Source organism: Perca fluviatilis, chromosome 9 (genome assembly GCF_010015445.1).
Source record: "Perca fluviatilis chromosome 9, GENO_Pfluv_1.0, whole genome shotgun sequence".
NCBI lineage: Eukaryota > Metazoa > Chordata > Actinopteri > Perciformes > Percidae > Perca > Perca fluviatilis.
The window spans coordinates 22102611-22124247 of NC_053120.1; the positions used below are offsets into that span (position 1 = coordinate 22102611).

The 21637-nt window shown below is 38.7% G+C and overlaps 2 protein-coding genes across 6 annotated transcripts; both read left to right on the forward strand.

Moving 5' to 3' along the window:
• Positions 1-1358: 1358 nt before the first annotated feature.
• Positions 1359-10313, forward strand: rx1 (retinal homeobox gene 1). The gene is made up of 4 exons (XM_039812013.1): positions 1359-1657; positions 2584-2908; positions 6192-6445; positions 7354-10313. The coding sequence occupies exons 2-4, from the start codon at positions 2599-2601 to the stop codon at positions 7840-7842; spliced, it is 1053 nt and encodes a 350-aa protein (XP_039667947.1). The 5' UTR covers positions 1359-1657; positions 2584-2598; the 3' UTR covers positions 7843-10313.
• Positions 10314-16383: 6070 nt separating this feature from the next.
• On the forward strand, positions 16384-21482 carry LOC120565906 (fizzy-related protein homolog). 5 transcript variants are annotated; one of them, XM_039812018.1, is made up of 14 exons: positions 16384-16548; positions 17135-17252; positions 17417-17545; positions 17742-17805; positions 17907-18037; positions 18265-18347; positions 18440-18623; positions 18787-18852; positions 18948-19050; positions 19264-19448; positions 19537-19770; positions 20381-20485; positions 20589-20681; positions 20776-21482. In XM_039812018.1, the coding sequence occupies exons 2-14, from the start codon at positions 17184-17186 to the stop codon at positions 20815-20817; spliced, it is 1488 nt and encodes a 495-aa protein (XP_039667952.1). In that variant the 5' UTR covers positions 16384-16548; positions 17135-17183; the 3' UTR covers positions 20818-21482. The 5 variants fall into 5 exon arrangements, with proteins under 5 accessions (XP_039667952.1, XP_039667954.1, XP_039667953.1 ...); XM_039812020.1 differs by having other exon boundaries at positions 17910-18037; XM_039812019.1 differs by having other exon boundaries at positions 16384-16544.
• Positions 21483-21637: the final 155 nt, after the last annotated feature.

Here is a 21637-nt window from a genome sequence, read left to right on the forward strand (position 1 = left end):
TATGAACCATGAGTTATAATGTCATACAAATAGTGTATGCTATACAAATAGAATAACTGCAACATTTCAGAGTCTTTTCAGCTCTGACAAGAACTTCTATGAAATCTCTTATTGTTTTGGTTTATTTTTAAATGATGAATTTTAAAGAGAATTAACAGCAGCATACTGAATACAAGATACATTTCATAGTGTTTCACTCATAATGTACATGAAATATTTCAGAAATTAAAATAAGTATAGAGCAAGTAAACATTTTCCAGCTTCACACAAACAATAACAAGCGGATGTTACCGTTTTGTTATTGTAAACCTTGTTTTCTTTCAAATCAAACTAAATATTGTAATGAGACATAAGCAGACATATTACATAGTTTCCTGCCTAGAAGTAAGTATCGTTCCACCTAAAATGTATTTAAAATAAAATAATAATTAAAATAATAATAGGATAGACTATGTATTAAGGTTTTAAAATAAAAAAATAGATATTCTTTGTGTGTGTGTGTGTGTGTGTGTGTGTGTGTGTGTGTGTGTGTGTGTGTGTGTGTGTGTGTGTGTGTGTGTGTGTGTGTGTGTGTTTGTGTATGTATATATTTGTATTCATGTATTTCTCCGAATGATTTGTATATGCGACCAGAAGACGTTTGCTAAATAAGTTTGTGGTGTCTTGTAATCCCATGTGGGATGGGCCAAATGTTTGGCATGACACAGAAATAAAATGTAACTAACTAACTAAATTTTTTTATTACTATTATTTTAAAAACTTTTTAAATATTGCAAAATCAAATTGCTGTATCTGGCTCCTACTTTATTTTATTGTTCACTAGAGTGAATAAAACATTCTCAAATAAATGCATTTATCCCTGTACCAGGATGTCAGATGAGAGATTGAACCAAGACATATCACATGTAGGAAAGTCTCAGAAATTAAAATATTTTGGCGAGATTCAAAATAATCTTACTCAGTAGTGTCATTTACAGTTTTGATAAATTAAATATAGATTATGGTTTTGTTTGGATATAATGTGAGAAAAAATGTTCTATATGAAATTAATAGGATCAACATTAACATAAAGATAATCTTGGCTACATTATCATTTTAGTTTTTCTTTTTTCATGTAGCTCCACATAATGGAGGGCTGGGTGTGCTTAGTGAAAACTTTCAGTGGGTCTTTTGTCTTTAAAACAATAAATTAATGAAAGAAAGTCTTGTCCAGGCTCCATTAGCCTGGCCCCCCTCCTGTGGGGGTGAATGGAAATGACATTAAAAAACAATTACTTGAGCAAAAAACTGCTGCCAATCACTCTTAGGGGAAGGATTCCAATTAATAACCCTCTCCTAATCCCCTCGTTTCGACTCCTACGCCCCCTTAGCTTTGTCCACCTCTCCCTCTCTGAGCTGGAGTGCATGGCGTCTGAATTCAGTTGTTGAGCGCTCTTTGCACTAGGTGGCTTTATTCAGTCACACTTTATTGGAGTTTTTCTGTCAGGACTGTTTGCTACATAGAGAAATTATTCAGAGAGATGCAAGGTAAGCAAAGAGTGACTGCAAGCGGTGCACGTTAAGGATCTTGGAAGAGTGAAGTTGGAGGCTGCCAAGAGGAACAGGTGGAGCACTGGCATCAGCAACTTTAACAGTTCAACGTAATTACTTCCAAAAGGTAAGCTGTATAACGGTCTTGTTTTATGGCTGTGTACTATTCATTGACACTGAACTTCAAGTGACACTCGCCATGCAACTGTGGATGTGTCGGTCCAAAAAGATAGTGGTGTGCTCAGTAGGTAAATCTCAGGATGCACTGAACAAACACGCTGTTGAAACTAAAGGCTTTTAATCAAAACTCCACTCCAATCTGCTCCTTTTCAAATGTCTGCAGATGTTTTGATTGTGTAGCAGAACACAAATAGATACAAGAATGCAGAACCACTATTGTACACAATACTTTAAATCAATTCACTTTACTTAACTTATTTAAGTGTATATTATTAACACCAATGTGATGTACTGGATTTCCTAGATTTGGCCATCTTTTTTGCAGACATATCTTTTCCAACACATAAACCTTAATTGTTCTTCAGCCACATGCATTACTTTTCCAAACATTATATAATCTGTGAATGAATTGCTGCATAGGAACAGTCCATAATAACTGCATACTTAAAGCATACTTGTAATTCCTAGAAATGATTCGTTGCTCCTCCAAGATTTTGATTCTTAAAATCTCTAAGAAACATTTGACATATTGACACCAATAAGACACATTTTTGTTCTAAGTTCACAGTATAGTATTGGGAGGTAACATTATCAGTAGAATGTCAAGATATGTGCCATTGGTATGTTTAATAAAGTCTTTTTTTATTCAAGAGAGAGAGACTTGCATTTACACAAAAAAATCTTGGTTTAGTTTTTATGAGAAATGTCATTGTTTTATATAAAAGGTGGAAATTGAATGTAAATTAAAATGTTTGCAGAGGATAAGTGGGTTTAGATAATTAGACAGAGAGTTTAACCTAAGGTAACCAGGTGATCTCGGCCCCTCTACTGTACCTTAAGTCCTTCACTTAAACCCCTTTCCTCTGATTGCAGGGCCCAGACGCTCGAATGCATTTATCACTGGATACCATGAGCATGGTGGACGACAGCTGCCTCTCACCCAGCCACTTCCACGAAATGGGGAAGGGTGGGGGCGTCACTGTGGGGGGCTGCGTCCACAGCATCGATGTCATTCTGGGTTTCAGTAAAGACCAGGACCCCATGCTCAGCCCTGCTGGGGCCCCACGGCCCCATAAAGTGGACATAGATGGCCTGGCAGAGCCTGGGAAGCAGCAGGAGCTCTCATCACACCCGACCTACAGCGGCCACCTTTCCTCCCTTAGAAACGGCAGCACAGAGCAGCAGCAGGAGTACCATGGTGAGTCAAGCTGCTGACCTGCCAAAGTTTTCTAAAGTAGTATCACCTTTAAGAGTACTTAGTTTCACATCACCTTTAGGTTGGGTTCGTTCAGGTTGGGTTACTTCAGAGTTTGTCATTGAGGATAAAGTTTATGAACATCTGATCTATTGCCTCAAAACAAAAAGAGATGGTCAAGCATATTGATTAAACAGCAGCACCTCTGGTCTAGGAAGGCTGGAAATGTATGAGCTCTGAGTTTAGTGTTTCAGAGATGTGATTTAAATTACATATATAATTGATTTTGCTGCACTGAAGTTAGGATATTGACGCATGTGAGCAAACATAATAAATCTTACATAACCACTGACTATAAAGTTTTCTGGCCATCAAAACATGGTTCAAACGTATTCAAGAGCCAGCTTGAAAACATCCACAAAACATTTATTATTAAATATAATATAATATAATATTTGCATGTTGAAACATCTGCACTGTAGGCCTACAAGTTTAAAAACTACAATGGCAATGGAAAAAAATAATATTTACAAAAAAATGGAACATCATTTTGGGATAATAGTAATAATAATAATAGTCTATGTTTGACACACAGAGGCAACTGGCAATAAGAAATCTGACCTATTTAAATGAGGGTTAGGTACCATTGGATCTTATGTGTTCTGCAGCATTCTTTTGCAGTTGCATCCATTTAAAATCATATCATGCAGATTCAGAATCACTGTTACATGCTGTTGCCATGTGGAGCCTGTTGCATTAACTGTGTGGGCTGAGATTGAGAGATAAATCACAGGACAAGATGGTGTAGGGGGTTTATGTCCCCAAGCCAAATCCAATCCCCTTGTGGAATTCCCCTAATCTTCTCTTCCGTGCAGATTAGATTGTACAGTAGTTCATTCCGGTGTTATTGTTATCATTCTGCCTCAGTATAAAATTCATCCTATTTAATCTGAAGCTATTTTCACATGCAGGATCTGGCAGGTGGTTGATTTTGTGGCACAATTTTTTTTTCCCCCATGGAGATGATGTGATTCAAATTCTGTGGACACTCTCATTTTTCTTGATTAACGTACATCAACACCAATGACATCATTCTTTTGTATGTAACTGTCCTGTGAAGTCAGCCCAGTTCCCCCTGAATGAGAAACTTTTCTGTGTTTGGTGTCATTCGGCCCCCTCCTCTCTGGGCTGAGATGTTCTGCTGGCTGATAAACAGTGGGCAGCCTTCAGACCAGTGGCTGTGATGGGCTGACAGGCCAAGAGCTGGTCATTGAACCAGACCTGACCTCTGCCTTTGTCAGAGCCTGGCCTTTGTCATAGCTGCTTAATGAGAGGTGGATAAATGAACCCCTAAAAATCCTACTTTGCCTCTTCTCCCGTTTGCCAGTTGAAAGACCCCCCTTATCTCGATCAACACATCTGAGACACAGAAACATGCTGACATTTGCAAACTGTCAGCAGTTTTACTGAAGCAGTAACAGGTGGATGGTAAAGTTTAGGAAAATCCTAAAATACAAACTACTATAATCAGGAAAATTAACATTCAAAACAATGGTTAAGAGTAAATTTGACATTTAAAAAAAATTTAAATTTGACAACAACTATAATCAACATTTTTACACTAACAATGTTTGAAATGGCAATGTGAAAGGTGTGGCTCGTATAGATCAACCTACAGCGAATTATAATCCGAATCTCCAGCTCCCCTCTGCTTTATGGAGCTTTATAGCGAGTTTCTGCTCTTAACTGTCCGGTCCGTAAATGTAATGCTTTGGTTCACTCTCATTGTTGTTTGCAGCAGGTAGCTGTTTTCAGTGAAAAAGCTTTTATAACCTAAAGTACCATCCTCAGCACCAAACAGCAGACAGACACTAGTCTGTGTAATCAGACTAGTAACCAGCTAGCTGGTGAACATAGTGAAGCCTTTCTTTAGTAGCTAAAAAGCAAGATATTTCCCTCAGGAGTTGGTGGAGACCAAAAACAGAGCTAAAAGAGAGTGATTATTGGACTTGCATTCAGCAGGTGGACACAAAAACGACTCCAAATGAGTAATAATGTTGCTCCCTATCTCCTGGTTCACCATATCAACTTAAAAGGTGCTGATGTATCAGTGTTGTGTTCACAACTTGTTCACTGTCTCCAAGTGGCCAAAAAAACTAGCCTTTTCTGAGCAGGTGAGCAAACTCAATCCACTGAAGAAGACAGTAAGATTTGATTGAATTCTCTGGAGAAAAAAAAACTAGTACATGGACAATGATGGGTTTTTTGTCTAACTATATACTGTAGAAGGGCCAAATCAGGACCAAATAATTATTAATATTTATATTTATACTGTGATGCAAAATTTGCACTTCTGCCATGAAATTGCATTGCAAATACTTCAACCACTAAAGTAATTAAAGTCAATTTAATCTACTTTCTATAATTTACAACGTATCCAACACATCCTACATGATGTTACTTGGTTGATAGTTCACACGAGCAAATTATCTGATTGCCAGATCATCAACTTTGTCTAATTCAATTACTTGCTGGTTCGACAAATACAGTCTTCTCTTGACAGGGACTTCATTCTTCTCTTTGAAGTGTGATCTGTATTTCTCTGGTGTTAAAAGTGATAAACAAAAATATTATAGAAGATTAGGAATCAAGGGGAGGAAGAACAGTTGAGAGGAAGACTAAGAGAAATTATTTGTTTTGATTATGAGGGGAGACAGTTTTAGTTAATGCCTTGTAGTGTCAGTAAACAGCTTTTCAGTGGCATTTTTCATGTTTAATGTTTTTTTTTGTGGCTACTGCTTTAAGCACAATCATCTATACTGTGGCAATTAACTAAAGTGGTGTTTTTGCACTATCAATAATAAATAGTGTTATATATTGTATGTGATGCTGTGAAAACAACACAGTTCAGTCCATAAAAAGAAATGGAACACATTTTGTTGTTTCCAACATCTTTTTGATGACAGTTTACCTTTGGAGAAGATCAACACTGGAAACAACATTTCTAAATCCGATTAGGAATGTTTCGAGCTTCATTGAAGTTCAGGGGATTGCTTGCTTCACTGACCTACAGTAGCCTATTGTTGCAAGTGTCAAACTAATGTCTGCTCTACTGGAAAGTGGGAACTACATTCTTTATTTCAGCTAACCACCCTACTTTTGTTTTTCTTCTGAATTTTAGGTCATATTTGTAATAAATTGTTGTGATAATCACAAATTCCAAATTCAAAACTTATATATAAAGAAAATATACACTCCTGATTCATTTTTCTTGTGTGCTTAACAGATACCAGCTTATTCACAAACAAATGTGATGAGTTGCTGAGTGAGCTGAGGACGAGTGTCGAGAGTGATGAAGGCAAGTCTCCAGAGCCATGCAAGGATGAACAGCCCAAGAAGAAGCACAGGCGCAACCGCACCACCTTTACCACCTACCAGCTGCACGAGCTGGAGCGTGCCTTTGAGAAGTCCCACTACCCGGACGTGTACAGCCGCGAGGAGCTTGCTGTGAAGGTGAACCTCCCGGAGGTCCGAGTTCAGGTAGGAGGAACCACAATAAATAAGCGTTTAGGTTTGATTTTCAATTTTTTTCTCTCATGTTGGGCCACTCTTTAATATATTACAGCAGTAGAATAATCAGACAGCCATATCACAAGCTGACCTTAAGAGTTCAATTGGTGTGTTTCCAAATGCTGAGGTGCTCTGAGGACAACATAAACATGCCAAACTTTTGGCCTCTGACTTGGCAGTATTCAGGTGCGGAGATTGTACTATATATTAACGCAAGCAGGGGTTTCCAAGTGTTGCAACAGTTGCACAGTGTCAATGTCATATAGATTTGTGAGGACAAGAAGGTGCAGCCTTTACACAGGATGGCTTTTTAGAAGATCAAAAGGGCTCAAGACAAAATGACACGTTAAAGGCTGGCAAGAAGCAGGTGGTTTCAGCAGTGGGAGGTTGAAGTAAACTGCAAGTTAATGGCTGCGCACTAGACATTTTCAGGAGCTTTTAGTCACATCTCATTGCAGTGGTGAAAGTTTGCTCAGTTGTTGCAGAGGTGATTCAGTTGTTATCATGTGAACTAAATATGGAGTTTCTGTCATGGAGAACAGGTGGTTAGAACATTTCCAGGGAGTGGACTGATACAAAAATAATAAATAGTGAACATTCAAGCTCATCTTCTCAAGAAATGTTTATTTGGTGCTGCAGATTTATGATGACAAACAAACCAGAGCTAGAGGGTAAGAATGTGTAGGCCTCGTAGGTAACTACAACTTGTGGCTATATATATTTCAATTTGAGTTTCTGTGAGTGTGGAACTTGAAAAACGTGTTTATTTTTCAAAATATTTTCGAATTACATTTAGAATTAATGATTGGGTCACCACATATTTCATGTAGTTGCAAGGCTACTCAGGAAAAAGAGTAACACTTGTTTTTGTCCTCTAGGTCTGGTTCCAGAATCGCAGAGCTAAGTGGCGTCGGCAGGAAAAAATGGATGCTAGCACTATGAAGCTTCACGACTCGCCCATGCTTTCCTTTAACCGCCCAGCACCAGTTCACACCAGCATGGGTCCGATGACCAACTCCCTCCCCTTGGACCCCTGGCTGTCCTCTCCCCTGTCCAGCGCCACACCGGTCCACAGCATCCCGGGCTTCATGGGTCCAGCTCAAGGCCTCCAGCCCAGCTACCCCAGCCACAGCTTCCTCAACTCCACTCCTCACCCTCATCCTCACCCTCATCCTCACTCTCATCCTCATCCGTCCATGGGCCAGGGGATGCAGAGTATGGCGCCTCCTCCATACCAGTGCACAGCACCGTACCCTAATAAATATCCTCTGGAGGATGTGGACCAGCGCAGCTCCAGTATCGCTGCTCTGAGAATGAAAGCCAAGGAACACATCCAGTCAATGGACAAAACCTGGCATCCTATGTGACTAACAAACCTGGCAGTCAATGTGAATGACATTGGGAAAGGGGTTTCTTGGGGTTCAGGGTCAACAGACATTAAGTAAAATGTTGGAAAATATGGCAGTGACTTGTCTGATACCCACAGGGCAAAGGAATTGGATTTTGAACTGTGAAAACTGAGGATTCTTTTGGACTTATTTTTCCTCATCTCAAGGACATTAAGCAGACAAGTGAACTCTACAGTCTTGTTAAATTGTTCATTTTAAACCACCAATTACTAGACATCTGTTCCCTCCCATGTAAAAATGTTTAGCGTTGCCTTGGGTGCTGTAAAAGCAAATCTTCTCAGTCTTCTTGGTGACCATTGCACCCTGGAAGCAAGGACATTTCTTTCCTTATAACAAACTATAGTAACTTTACAGGCATGCTTCCCTTTGGATGAATGCATAGTTCCATCAATTTTCATGAACAGCTTGTCTAGTGATATAGGCAAGTTTTCAGGGGTCACATACATACTTTGAGCATATATGTAAGTAAGTTTAAATGTCCCTTGTGGAAGCTTGTGTCAGAGGACAGCTGCATGAAAAGGGAATTAACCTAACACGAAAATCTTTATTATTGTTCTTTTCACTTTTCTGTTATTTCTGTCAACCATCAAAAATCAAATTGGACAAAACACCCTACATTCAGCTGTCCATTTTTCCACCAAGTTTGTGTTTTAATTAATTAATCTAATTGTTCATCCATTTTCATGGGTCAGCTAATCAGAGTCACAGAGTACTTTGTGAAAGTTCAGTCTCAGTTTAATGTGAGAGCAGCTTTTAAAAATCACTGCAGTGTATCTGACTGTGACTGTTAAATGCACGTCTCACTAATCTGTTGATTTACAAAAAGACGTGTTACTGGCTTTCAGCTTAACTCCAAATTAAAGCATGGTTTATGTTGCTACTTACTGGCTGCCCAGTTTATATATATTGAGCCTGTAGCCTAGATAACCTGTTATGACTGGAGGAAGATGACAGCAGAGGACCAGTGAGGCCTACTGTTGTGGTTTTCAACATACAGGGAGAGGAGACTCTCTTAATTATGCTGATAGACTAGATCATTGTTTGGTGGGAAAGTGTACTAGAGTCAGAGATGTGATGGCACCTTCAAAGTGGTCCACGGCTGAGAATATACCAAAAATAATTCTGCACAGTTATAATCTTTTTTTTCTGATTTGTGCTGAGATGCTTTAAAGAAGAAAGAAAGGAAGGAAAGAAGGAACGAAGTTTAAAAGAAAGAAAAGCTAGGGAGCGGAGTAACCCTCTTTTTGCTTGAGTGGCTGTTGGAGGAGAAGACCTGTTGGCAGCTCAGTGTTGGGTGGCTGCGTATACGTGCAGGGCAGCAGAAAGAGCCCTGTGTGATGCGTCACCCCACATAGTTAAGTCTTTGTTCGGCACAATTGATCCAAGTGTATCCTCTTTGTCTAAAATTGAAGGGGTGGGCGGGGGGAGGGGGGCTGTCTCAGGCTGCACTAAATAGGCCCTTGTAACCATTTTGTCATGGAAGTTTTTTTGTTTATCTTTCTCAATCAAAGGAGGAGAAACATGGATTGTAGCTGCTATGGTCACTAGTGACACAATATTGGTATCTTCCCATCTGTTACAGAGTCAAGCTCCAATTGTCTTAAAGATAGAGAGGATCAAACCTAACACAATGTGTTTCATATGAGCAGTAGAGCTACTAAATAATTTGTATTTGGTATTGAGACATCTACAGGTAGCATCTCACATAACAAAAAGTTATATGGTAACTTTTTTGACATTGTTATGGAATAAGAGGGATAAGAACATCCTTTATCTTAAAGTGCAATTTTAGACTCCTTTTCATTTTTTATTTAAAAAGGAGACAATTGTTCCCCCTAACTACCTATTGTGTGGTTGTGATATTTCATTTTAATTTGGTGGGAAAGTTGTGCTGACAGCATGTCATACATCCACACTGACTAGAGCAGCAAGAACAACAACACTATTAGGTCATTTCTGTTTTTAAAACACATTGTTGTACTGCTCAGAGAGGGAAAAACACAGTTATTCATCTGCTGCTCGTCATTAGTTCCCATGCAGTTTTTTATTGTTGTTGGTTAGTGATGTTTAGAATCCCTATTGGAAAATGCCAGGACCTCACAACATGGAGGAAATGAGGATTACCTTGCACATTAAGAGCTTCTTTAGGATGCTACATACAGTAAATGTGATTTTGGATCAAGAACAAGCCAAAGGTTAGATAATGGACAAAAATGCACTAGAATTTTGACAGTTTTAGTTCTTTTTTTATGTTTTTAATTATGTTCAGGATATTTTCCTGTATGTTTTGTTTCTTATATGTCCTAGTTATATCTGTCCTAGGGATACCATTGTTTTCTCTCTTGTTGATTTTGTCTGGATCATTGATGCCCATAATCTGGAAAGAATGAAGATCTACTGAAAATAAATATAGTTTGATAGAATATGTATCCCCACTTTATCACGGCATTCTTTCATGTTGAACTGTGCACTCATTCCCACACAGTCGCTGTATATAATTTTTTACCCCAGTAAGTCTAAAGAGCAGTCCAAGATTACTACAGTATAATCGTTATCATCTGACATACATGGGCATAGACATTTTTCTTCCTTTTTCTCTAACACTTGTGCCCCGTCTCTGTCATATAAGAGCTCTTTCTCTCTTTTTTACCCCTCCCAATCCTTTCTGCTGTTCCATGATTTGGTGGCAGGGTGCCAGCCTGTTAGGAAGATGAGACTCCAATCAATCAGGGCTTCCCAGGGGGGCCTCTGACCACAGGGCCCGACTCTCTAATTGCCCCCAGGCAGGCAGGCAGGCCGGCAGGCTCAGCCGCTGCAACACATGTTCACAGAGGGATCGGTGCCGCCGTGCTAGCTGGCCTCCTCAGCATGTGAATCACTTTCTTGGACAGATGGAGGCCTGGAAGGACCTTACTATAAGGACCATATGTAAAGGCCATTGGATGTAACAGAGAAATGTCCTGAAGTGATTAGATACAGAATTACACACCAGTGGTTATGGATTACTATTACATTCAAGTCATAGAGCTAAGCATCTGATTGTCCAAAATAACTTTTTCAAAAAAGAATTTCCAGACTTTTCTAACCATCAGTGTTGCACAATAAAAAGGATTTATCAGTGTTTTTCTAATATTTTATATTTTCATACAAAAGAATGTGTTCACGGGCAATGTCATAAATCATTTCCAGCTATATGGATTAGGAAAAATGAGTTGCAATTTGGGAAACAGGTTAAAAAAAAAAAATTCTTGTGCAGCAGACAACATATTTTTTCATCCAGATGTTTTGAGGAGTCAGAACAGCAGTGCGTTTTGTTAAATAACTTTCGGGGGTTTTCAAAAATTGCCAGGTATTTCTTTTTCAGAAAATAGGATGCTTGGCTCTGTGACTGAAATGCAATTGTAAAACGTGACTCAAACTGGAGCAAAAAATAAAAGCAGTTATGACTCGTGACAGAACTTGATCTGTAAAGAAAAACAAAAGAAAACTCATGTTTAAGCTCAAATTTCAGGGATCACACAAATTGCATTTAACTCTGTATGAGGTGCACAGGTAAGACTAGATAGATTTGTTGCACTTTCACATGTAATTTTTTGTTTATGAGATCACATCTCATGGTGCTCCCAAAGAGATGAACAAACATTACGCTGAATGGATAAAAAAGCAAGAAAAAAATACTTTGGACAAGAAAGGATGAAAGGTGAGGAAGTCAGAGTGGGAGAGAGGAAAAAGAGAAACATTAAGAAAGAGATTAAGCAGGCGAAAAGTGTGGGAGTGAGAGATAAAGAGGGAGAGACAGAGTGAGTAAGAGTGGGGAGGAAAAGGGAGGGAGGGATGGCTGCTCATCAGAGTTAATGATGTAGAAAATCCCCCAATTAGAGCGTTTTCCTGTGTTGCAGGATGAGTTCAGAACAGGGTCCTCTGACAGCCCAAGGATTAGTACCCGGGCCGGGCCGGGCCGAGCTGGGTCTGAACATACACTAACTAACTGCTGGACAGCTTGGCACTGCTCAGCTGGGGCCGGGTCGGGGCTGTAGCCACAGTCAGGGGCCCGGGGTAGGCATGCGTTTAGCTGGAGTGACTGTCTCAAAGAAATGCATGGGAAAAAGAGCAGCGGCAGATCAACATGGAGAAAAAAAAGTTCTAGTGGAAAGCTATTCTCTACTCTGCAAAATCTCAAATGTTTTCAAATGTAGCCAAATGAAATTTTCGCTGATGTTTCTGTAAATTGCTCTCTATCCTACCTCTTACTGAGGCCCTGAATTTCTCAAAAAAGTTTACCTATTTTCTAAAATTATTGAACATTTTGCACATTTTTGCTGTGTACTGGAGTGCCAAAAGAAAAAAAAATGTGAGGACTACCATATGATGTTAACATTGTCTCAACTCACTGCTCCTTGCCGATGCATTCATTTTCTAACAGCATTATATCCAAAACATATTCTCATTTAATCTGGACATCTGGATTGCACTAAAAACCAATCTATCCACATGCTGCTTGATGTCAAACAATAAATAAATCCTAAGATGGCAAAAATCCTGAGTATTGCGGGTGTAAGACACAGGAACATAGCCTTTAATCCTCCTGATCTGGTACAGGACAATACATCTGAACATAAATCTGTCTTTTCACACAACACTGAAACATAAGCAATAAAAGATTTTCCCTGTTATAATATATTCACCTGCAAGTAAAAGCAAACAAATACATAGAAGCAAAGATATTGGACTTGAGTCAGACTTATGTCAGAAAGAATACGGACTTGAGCCTTGAGCCTGGAGATTAATTCTTAACATTGTGGACATATTTTAATTTAATATCTACTTACTTAGCAATTCCTGCAGTGCAGCTTTGACAGTGTACCACGGCCTTAGTCAGCGAAGACTTGATACTTGACTGCCTACAGATTTTACCTGACTTGAGAATTAAAAACTTTGACCAAAAAAAATGTATGACATGCCATGCATAGCTTCGCAGCTTGAATATTGAATTATTAGGCCTATGTATTGAAACAACTGTATTAGCTATGAAAAAAACACTACTAACACAGCTTTATTCAAATGCTGTGTTGTTTCAATGGTTAACATTCAGTGACTTGATCAGCAGGAGGTCAATTTTAAAAAAAAGTTATCCTCCACTATGCAAAATCTCAAAGTAATTCAAATGTGAGCTAAACACACTTTTAGTTATCGCATTTGGAAGTAACTCTGAAGGGCATGAACTTGTCTTGCAGTTTACTTATAAAGACTTGACACTTAACTTGGACCACAGTAGCACCTGTTCAGTATAAGTTACACTATAAAAGCATTAAGGGGATCCATTCTAGTTTTGCACATGTTCAGGTTTTCTTTTAAATGTAAAGGTCACAAAAATAAAGACGTCAGTCTACAAAATTAAAGGTTGTTTACTAAATTGACAAATGATTTTGAGGAAGCCATAACTCACCTCACACAGTTACTGTGTCCATTAACAACAACTAAGTCCCTAATGACTAATTGATTAACTGTGCAGTCTATTATTTCGCTCCTGCACCCCAGTAGTTTTGAAAGAGCCACGGCTGGAGTTAACAGTCTTATTGGAGAGACGCGTTCCTCGCATAGGACAATAAGGGAAAATAGCGGAATTAATTGGGTTTGATTAAGAGAGCTTTTCAATGGGACACAGCTTTTTCGCATGACATAATTAGAGGTCAGTTAAGGGGGGGTAGAAGGGGGGATTTGCCTGTTGGCGCCAGTGTTGTGTGGGTGTGTCTGTGAGAGAGACAGATAGACAGACAGACAGAGAGAGAGAGAGAGAGAGAGAGAGAGAGAGAGAGAGAGAGAGAGGGAGGGGTTGCTTCCTTAACACTTGTAGAACTAAGTTGTGTGTCTGATGTGGTAAATTTCTATAGGCTCACTCACCAGAAAACACACAGTGAAGTTCACAGGGGGCCCTCTGTGTGTGATTATTATCACTACACTTGTCAGCATTAAAGACACTGTGCTCAGTCTTTTGTTATAGCTACATGCTCATTAGCAGTGCATTGCAGAGACAATGTTATTGTATAGAATAGGGTGGTGACAGAAGAGGACATTCAGCAGTGTTTTTGGATGAGAACTAAACATGTAAAAAAAAGTCTAACATTTATTATAGTCGTAAACACACATTATGAATTTATAATCATGTTACAGTATAATCTGAAATAGGAGGAAGGGCACACAGGCCATCAGATCTAAAAAATACATCTGAACTGTCATGAACCTAAACCAGGCTTCATACCTGATTAGATTAACAAATATTTCATCACAAATCTGCATCTACAGTTTTTTTCAAAACAGTTGTGATATAACTGTTTTCTGTTTTACTGGGATTTTGGACAAATAACAAGCCCAAAACTGTTCAGTGGTGTGAATTTTTCATCCCACAGACAGTATGCATCCACCTTATTGAAGTGTCCTCAGGCAAAGCATTACACTACAAGCTACATGTTCAGTAAATATGGTCTGACAAAGTGGAAGGAGAATCATATCAACTTAGCAGTGGTGGAAGAAGTACTCAGATCCTTTACTTAAGTAAAAGTAAACACACTGTTGTCTAAAAATACTCCATTACAAGTAAAAGCCCTTAATTTAAATGTTACTTAAGTAAAAGTACAGAATTAGTATCAGCAAAATGTACCTAAAGTATCAAAAGTAAACTCATTATGCAGAATGGCCCATTTCAAAGTGTGATATTATTATAGAATATTATGTTACTGTGTTTCTACCACTAATAAATACATGTACATTGTTTATTGTTGTAGTTTGTCAATGTGGAGCCGACTTAAGATACTTTGTATACTACTGGGTACTATAGTAGTAAAGTACAGCATCGTGAAAGTGTAAAGTAAATGTAGTGGAGTAAAAAGTACAATATTTCCCTCTGAAATGTAGTTAAAGTAGAAAATAGCATGAAATGGAATTATGTGGAATGCAAGTAAAGTAGGCTACAAGTATGCCAGAATGGTACTTACAGTACTTGAGTAAATGTACTTAGTTATATTCCACCATGGCATATTAACTACTACTTTTGTTACTTCACTTGTATTTTCCTGCATGGCATCAATAAAATTTATCTCATCCTATCTTGTTTATTTATTTATTTTTACATGCAACATTCTTATTGATGTTCTGAATTCACACAGAGATCAACCTGTTTCAAAGCCCATGTTTAGATTGTAGCATAAGATAATGTGTGTTTGTCAGACTGTAGGCGAGGATGGGGTGTAGAAAGACAAGCAATTGTTAAAATAAATTAATACAGGAAAAAAGCAGGCATGGGCTGGTTTAGGACTTGGGACACAACTAAATCTTATAGAGCTGGGTCTGGAGTGTTTGAAAATAGAACCAGCACGCCCTCTATGTTTGGTACTTGACATGACAAGAAACTCACCCATGTAAAAACACAACATAGGCTAGGCCTAACTTAGCCTATATTAACTTGTATTCCAGCTGTCCTGTGCAGTTGTCCAGTTTGATCTACATCAGAGGTTCCCAATTTTTTTACATTGACTTCCTTACAGTTAGACCGCTGCACTCATTTGATAAGATCTATCTAGCTATGTATCTGAATATTTTTACTGATAGATATACATATTGTGAGTGGAAAAGTACCGTTTAAGATATATTGTACTTATGTAATATTGTCTTGGTTGTGAAGTTGCTTTCACGACTGCCTCGTTTGGTCCGTTTAAAACGAACTCTGGAGCGTTTGGTCAGATAGTCCAGTTCGTGTGGGCTCATCCGAACTCTGGTGCGGATCAAACAAACAGTTTTAGATTCAACTGTGTCATTGTGCAGAGTACAAGTACAAAGACAGCGAAATGCACTTTGCGTCTAACCAGAAGTGCAAAAAAAGCCTACTGCAAAGAACTCTGGTCCGCTTGAAAACGGGGATCTCTGTTCGCTTCAAAGTGAACTAGAGTTCGGTTCACTTCAGGTGAGAAGTCGATCCGACCCAAATACAGGAAGTGAACCAAAAACAGAGCATTCACTAGCCTGCAATTTCAATCTTGCACACAATTTACGGACTTATGATTTAAGGGATACGTTTCAGACTTTTCAGTCTTTATTTGTTGTCATCATCATCCTCTCTCTCTCTCTCTCTCTCTCTCTCTCTCTCTCTCTCTCTCTCTCTCTCTCTCTCTCTCATTCACTCGCTGTCTGTCAGCTGCTTGTTCGCCTTCTTTTACAATATTAGAACCAGGAAATCTGAGACGTTATAAATGTGGTGTTGCTCCATTGTTTCTGAGACCAGAGTTTCGGATATTCTAATCAGGTTAGGTGTGTTTACAGTGTTTGGTGCGTTTGACAACGTACGGTGAAAAGCAAACCGAACCAAATGAAAAATGCAACAACTTCTCCCCCGAATCGCACCGAGTCTACCGAACTATTATGTGAAAGCGCAAACTATGACTACAAACTATGACTACAAATGTAGCATTTCCGTGTTTTGATTTGAAAGCTATACGTCACGGGGGTGACACAATTCCCACAATGCAATGCCATTTTCACCTTAAACTGAAATACATTAGACATCTGAGAGTGAATATCTTTAAACCCATATATCCATCTGATATCTCCGTGAATTGTTGTACCTGTTTGGCGTTTGTGTGCTGATATTCAGGGACTGGCTCGCTGTTGTATGTATGTTGTCTTGTGCATATATGATTAGATTAGCAAACAGCTAAATTAGCTAACGCTAGTTATTAACGTTACCTAGCTTTACATGTTCAGTGCAAACATAAAGAAGCATATTCAGTGACATTTAGCTACGAACAAGGCTCTCAAAATTGTCATTGGTTGCTTTGAACTGGTTGGTTTGTCGTGTCGTAACGTTAACGAAGTTAGTTTGTTCTTTCTCCAAATCAACTGAGTTTTAAGATTAACGTTAAATAAATGATCATGTTATGATCATTTATTTGATACAAAAAAATCATCTGGGGGTATTTTACAAAGCAGGATATCTTTAAAAAGTGCTGTGAGATGTTTAAAAGGTTGTAATTTTCTATCAACAACATGCAAGACAGAATTATAATTCCAACCTTGCTAACTTTCTGGTTTTACAGGTTTAAATCAGTATTTTCAGGATACTAGCTACATAACCTTTTGGCTAACTGTGTAACCTTGCATTACGAGAAGCCCTCCAGAAGACAAGCAATAAAACAAAACAAACAAACAAAAATAGCATTTCAATTTAACTGTTGAAATCATGTTTTTGTGTGTTGGCCAGATCTCCAACATTCCAGCCTGTGGCTGTGGGATCAGTGTTTCAGGTTAAGATGGATCCAGATTATGAACATCGCCTCCTCCGCCAAATCAACACTGAAAATGACAACTTGAGCCCTGTTGTGAGTCGTGTAAATGTTGTACAGCAACACTGAACTCGCAAACAACACTGAACTTGTGGTATTATCAAGTTATATTATAAATTAAATGATCAGAAAAGTGACCAAACGTCCATAAATTCATAAACAAATTCATACACTTTTATAATAATTTGTTGGTTTTACAGAAACTGACACAGAGTCTGCGCGGTCGGACACCCACCAACTCCCCGTTATCTTCCCCCAGTAAGCTTGGAGACAGATTTATTCCAACCAGAGCGGGGGGAAACTGGAGTATCAACTTTCACAGGATCAATGTATGAACAGTTTGTGGGTACATTTGTTGAGGAGTGTGTCTGTGCTTTTGCAAGAGAAAAGTAACATTCCTGTGTGTAATACAAGACAAAAGTCTAAAGGTTACAGTGGGTTTGGATAAAGTTGATAACTGTATGAATGTTCTGTCAGAGACAAGTTTGTTTTACAAATTAATGACAGTATCTTTGTGATATTTAGGAAAATGAGAAGTCACCAAGTCATAACAGAAAAACAAAGGATGCCTCTTCTGATAACATTAAAGGTAAATAAATGTAAAGGTTATTTTGCTAATTCTGTCACTTGGTTATGTCCACCCAGGATTGTCCTTTTGTGCTTTTGTTAATATTTTTTTTGTGCATGCAGCAGACGGGCTGGCCTACTCTGCTCTGCTGAAGAATGAGCTGCTGGGAGCAGGAATAGAAAAGATCCAGGACCCTCAGACGGAGGACAGGCGTTTACAGCCATCAACCCCAGAAAAGAGATGTCTCTTCACTGTATGAACATTTAACCTCATACTTCTTATGTGTTAATTATATAGCACATTGATCATACAATGTTGGAAAAGATGCATGTACAATATGCTCTTGAGTGTGGGTTAAAAACAATATCAAAAAGTAGAATACCACTACTCAGTCAGTGTACAGTTTTTCTTCAATGTTTTATGTTATTTTATTGAAGCTGGTGGAGAATATGATGGTTTCTGCTTGTGTGCTCTTTGCAGTATTCACTTAATATCAAGAGATCATCACCAGACGATGGCACCAACATCTCCCCCTACTCTCTATCACCTGTCAGCAACAAAAGGTAGAAACTCTTTTTTTTAATTTTGTTTTTAGATCTGTTATTGTTGATCACACTGCAAACAAAGAAACAGTACATTTTGGCATTTATTACAGTCAAAAATTGCTGCGTTCACCACGAAAGCCAACTCGCAAGATCTCAAAGATCCCTTTTAAAGTCCTGGATGCTCCAGAGCTGCAGGATGACTTTTACCTCAACTTGGTGGACTGGTCGTCTCTCAACGTGCTCAGTGTCGGGCTGGGTACATGTGTTTACCTGTGGAGTGCCTGTACCAGCCAGGTACCGTAGAGTGTTTAGACAACTGATTTTGAAACATGAATTTGAGTTTTTTGCTGTGTATGGACTGTATATTTGTTAAAAATATATATATTTGTGTTTCTTGGCAGCATTTATTACTATGCTAAGCCACAATGAATCACTAGTTGAATTGTTCTTTCCTCAGGTAACAAGGTTGTGTGATTTATCGGTGGAGGGAGACTCGGTCACATCAGTTGGGTGGTCTGAAAGGGTAAGTACACACAGCATACTGCTTACAGGAAACTGTCAAAGTGAACTTTTAGTACAGTTAATTTTTCTGAATAAAAGGAATCTTCATATTTTTAGGGTAACCTGGTGGCAGTGGGGACTCACAAAGGCTATGTTCAGATCTGGGACGCTGGTGCTGGGAAGAAACTCTTTGCCCTGGAAGGACACACAGCTAGAGTTGGTGAGAACATTTTTGCTGTGTTTAATCTCTGAACATGGGTTATAAAGTGCCTTAACTGGAATGCTGAAGTCACAATAAACACAAATAAACTGAAGACAAAAAAACTAGAAAGCTTAATTATGCTTTTTTGCATTCTTGATAATTGTGTCTTGACATTTTAGTCAAATGTTGAGAGTATGACCCAGCATAAATTCATTTTTATTCTGTCTGCAGGAGCATTAGCATGGAATGCAGACCAGTTGTCTTCGGGAAGCCGTGATCGTTTGATTCTCCAAAGAGATGTGCGGACCCCTCCACTCCAGTCAGAGAGACGGCTGCAGGGACACAGACAGGAAGTGTGTGGCTTAAAGTGGAGCACTGACCATCAGCTGCTTGCCTCTGGTGGCAACGACAACAAGGTTTAGTTGTTATTTTTATTAAACTTGCCTTCATCTTTGTGCATTTACTCATTGTGTCCATTGATGTGTTTGTTATTTGTCATCTTAGCTGCTGGTTTGGAACCACTCCTCGCTGAGCCCAGTGCAAACATATATGGATCACTTGGCTGCAGTGAAAGCCATTGCCTGGTCCCCCCACCAGCACGGCCTGCTGGCCTCTGGGGGCGGCACTGCCGACCGCTGCATTCGATTTTGGAACACCCTGACCTCACAGCCGCTGCAGTGTATGGACACCGGCTCTCAGGTCTGCAACCTGGCCTGGTCCAAACATGCTAATGAACTGGTAAGTGACTCCAGATACATACTGTGCACAATGATTTGCTGACTTTATTCTATAAAGAAACAATTGTCATGAAGGTCACACTTGCATTGAGAGTAAGGTGCTATGTGGCCTATTTTTATGCGTCAAGACAATGCCTGTAAAAAGTTGGCACTTGTACTTAATTTGTATCAGTTTTCAGAGATTTCTCACTTTGACAGTAGTCCAAGCTTTTTATCGGCCAAATTACTGACACTGCCTATTCCTGAGCCCACTGCCACTGCAATTCAATAAGCAAACAAGTCCAAGGGGGTAAATACTCTGAAACGCATTGTGTATGAATGTAAATTGTGATACATTGGCACATTTCAATAAACTATGTTTAAGACAATTGGTGGTCTCTCTTGTGCCAGTGTTTCTTAAAATTAAGAATGTATGGGGTAATGTGTACTCAATTAAAGGTTTTTTAAATAAGTCTCTTATGAGGCAGAGCATAGATTTACGCTGTTTCCATATTTTACAAGATGGTCTTGTTTATTTGCAGTAATAGCATATCTGTGTCTAACTGTAATTAATTTATTATTAGTGAGTTACACAAAGCCTCGTTGGATTATAATATTGCCTGTTTTTTCAGGTGAGTACTCATGGCTACTCTCAGAACCAGATCTTGGTGTGGAAATATCCAGCTCTCACTCAGGTTGCCAAACTCACAGGACACTCCTACAGAGTGCTCTACCTGGTCAGTGTGTGTGTTTTCTTTCTGATGAGATTGTGATCTTGCCATTGGTCATGTTAATGAAAAAGCTGGCCATATTTTCTGGTGATTATTTATTTCTATTTAGGCCATGTCCCCGGATGGTGAGGCGATTGTGACGGGAGCTGGAGATGAGACTCTTCGCTTCTGGAACGTATTCAGTAAAACAAGATCAACTAAGGTGAGAAAGCACTTTTTAGGAACAGCATTCTGTAATTACATGTCTCCTCATATCTGCAAAATAATTGACCAAGTTTCTTTATCTTTTGTTTCAGGAATCTGTATCAGTTTTAAATCTCTTCACTAGGATACGATAACTTTAAGCAAATATTAAAACTGTAAAACTCTAGTTTGAGTGGCTCTTGGTATGACCACTGGATAGCTCATCAACATGGTGCTAAGGACATACAGTACAATCGCAGCAAGAGCTTTTTTCATGCTAACAATTGTTTGCAAAATTCTTTTTGACTTTTGTGCTCTCATTATGAATGTTGTCCTTTTTTATGTATAAGTGGGTTGATTTCAATTTGTTATGTGTTCACAACAATAAATCACAGGCCTTACTTAAAATGCCTTGCTTACCAATACTGAAATGTAGAGGGAGCATTTTTAGTTTTTGTTTAACTCAGGTCTTATTTATTTAACACTGCAGTGAAAGCCATTGCAGTGAAGGCTGTAATGGCTTCAATGGAGAAAAATGCCATTACATATTATAACAAAAACATAAAAAAATAAACATAATCACCTACTAAGGCCTTTACAGTATATTCACCATGTTTACTGTGATCCTTAGAGTACTAAGGTTAAAAGTGGTTGGCTAAAATAATGTAGTTTTGCTCCTGTGGACAGAAAGTCTAATGCTGTGCATCAAGACATATACTACATAGTTGATTCTTTGTCGTAAAGGAAGAAATAAAAGCTCATGGAACTGAAGAACCGGTGTATATTTCCTATTTGCCATTAAAAATTTCCGTCTCTGTTCCATTTCTTTTTTGGGACTTAATTTAGTTTAGTTGCACTTTTGTTGTTAGATTATATTTTGTAATGCTGCATCTTAAAATTACTATTTAAAGAGCATGATTGTATAAAGTTTATGCAGCTAATCTATATGAAACAAAAGGTTGGATTGTTAGCAAG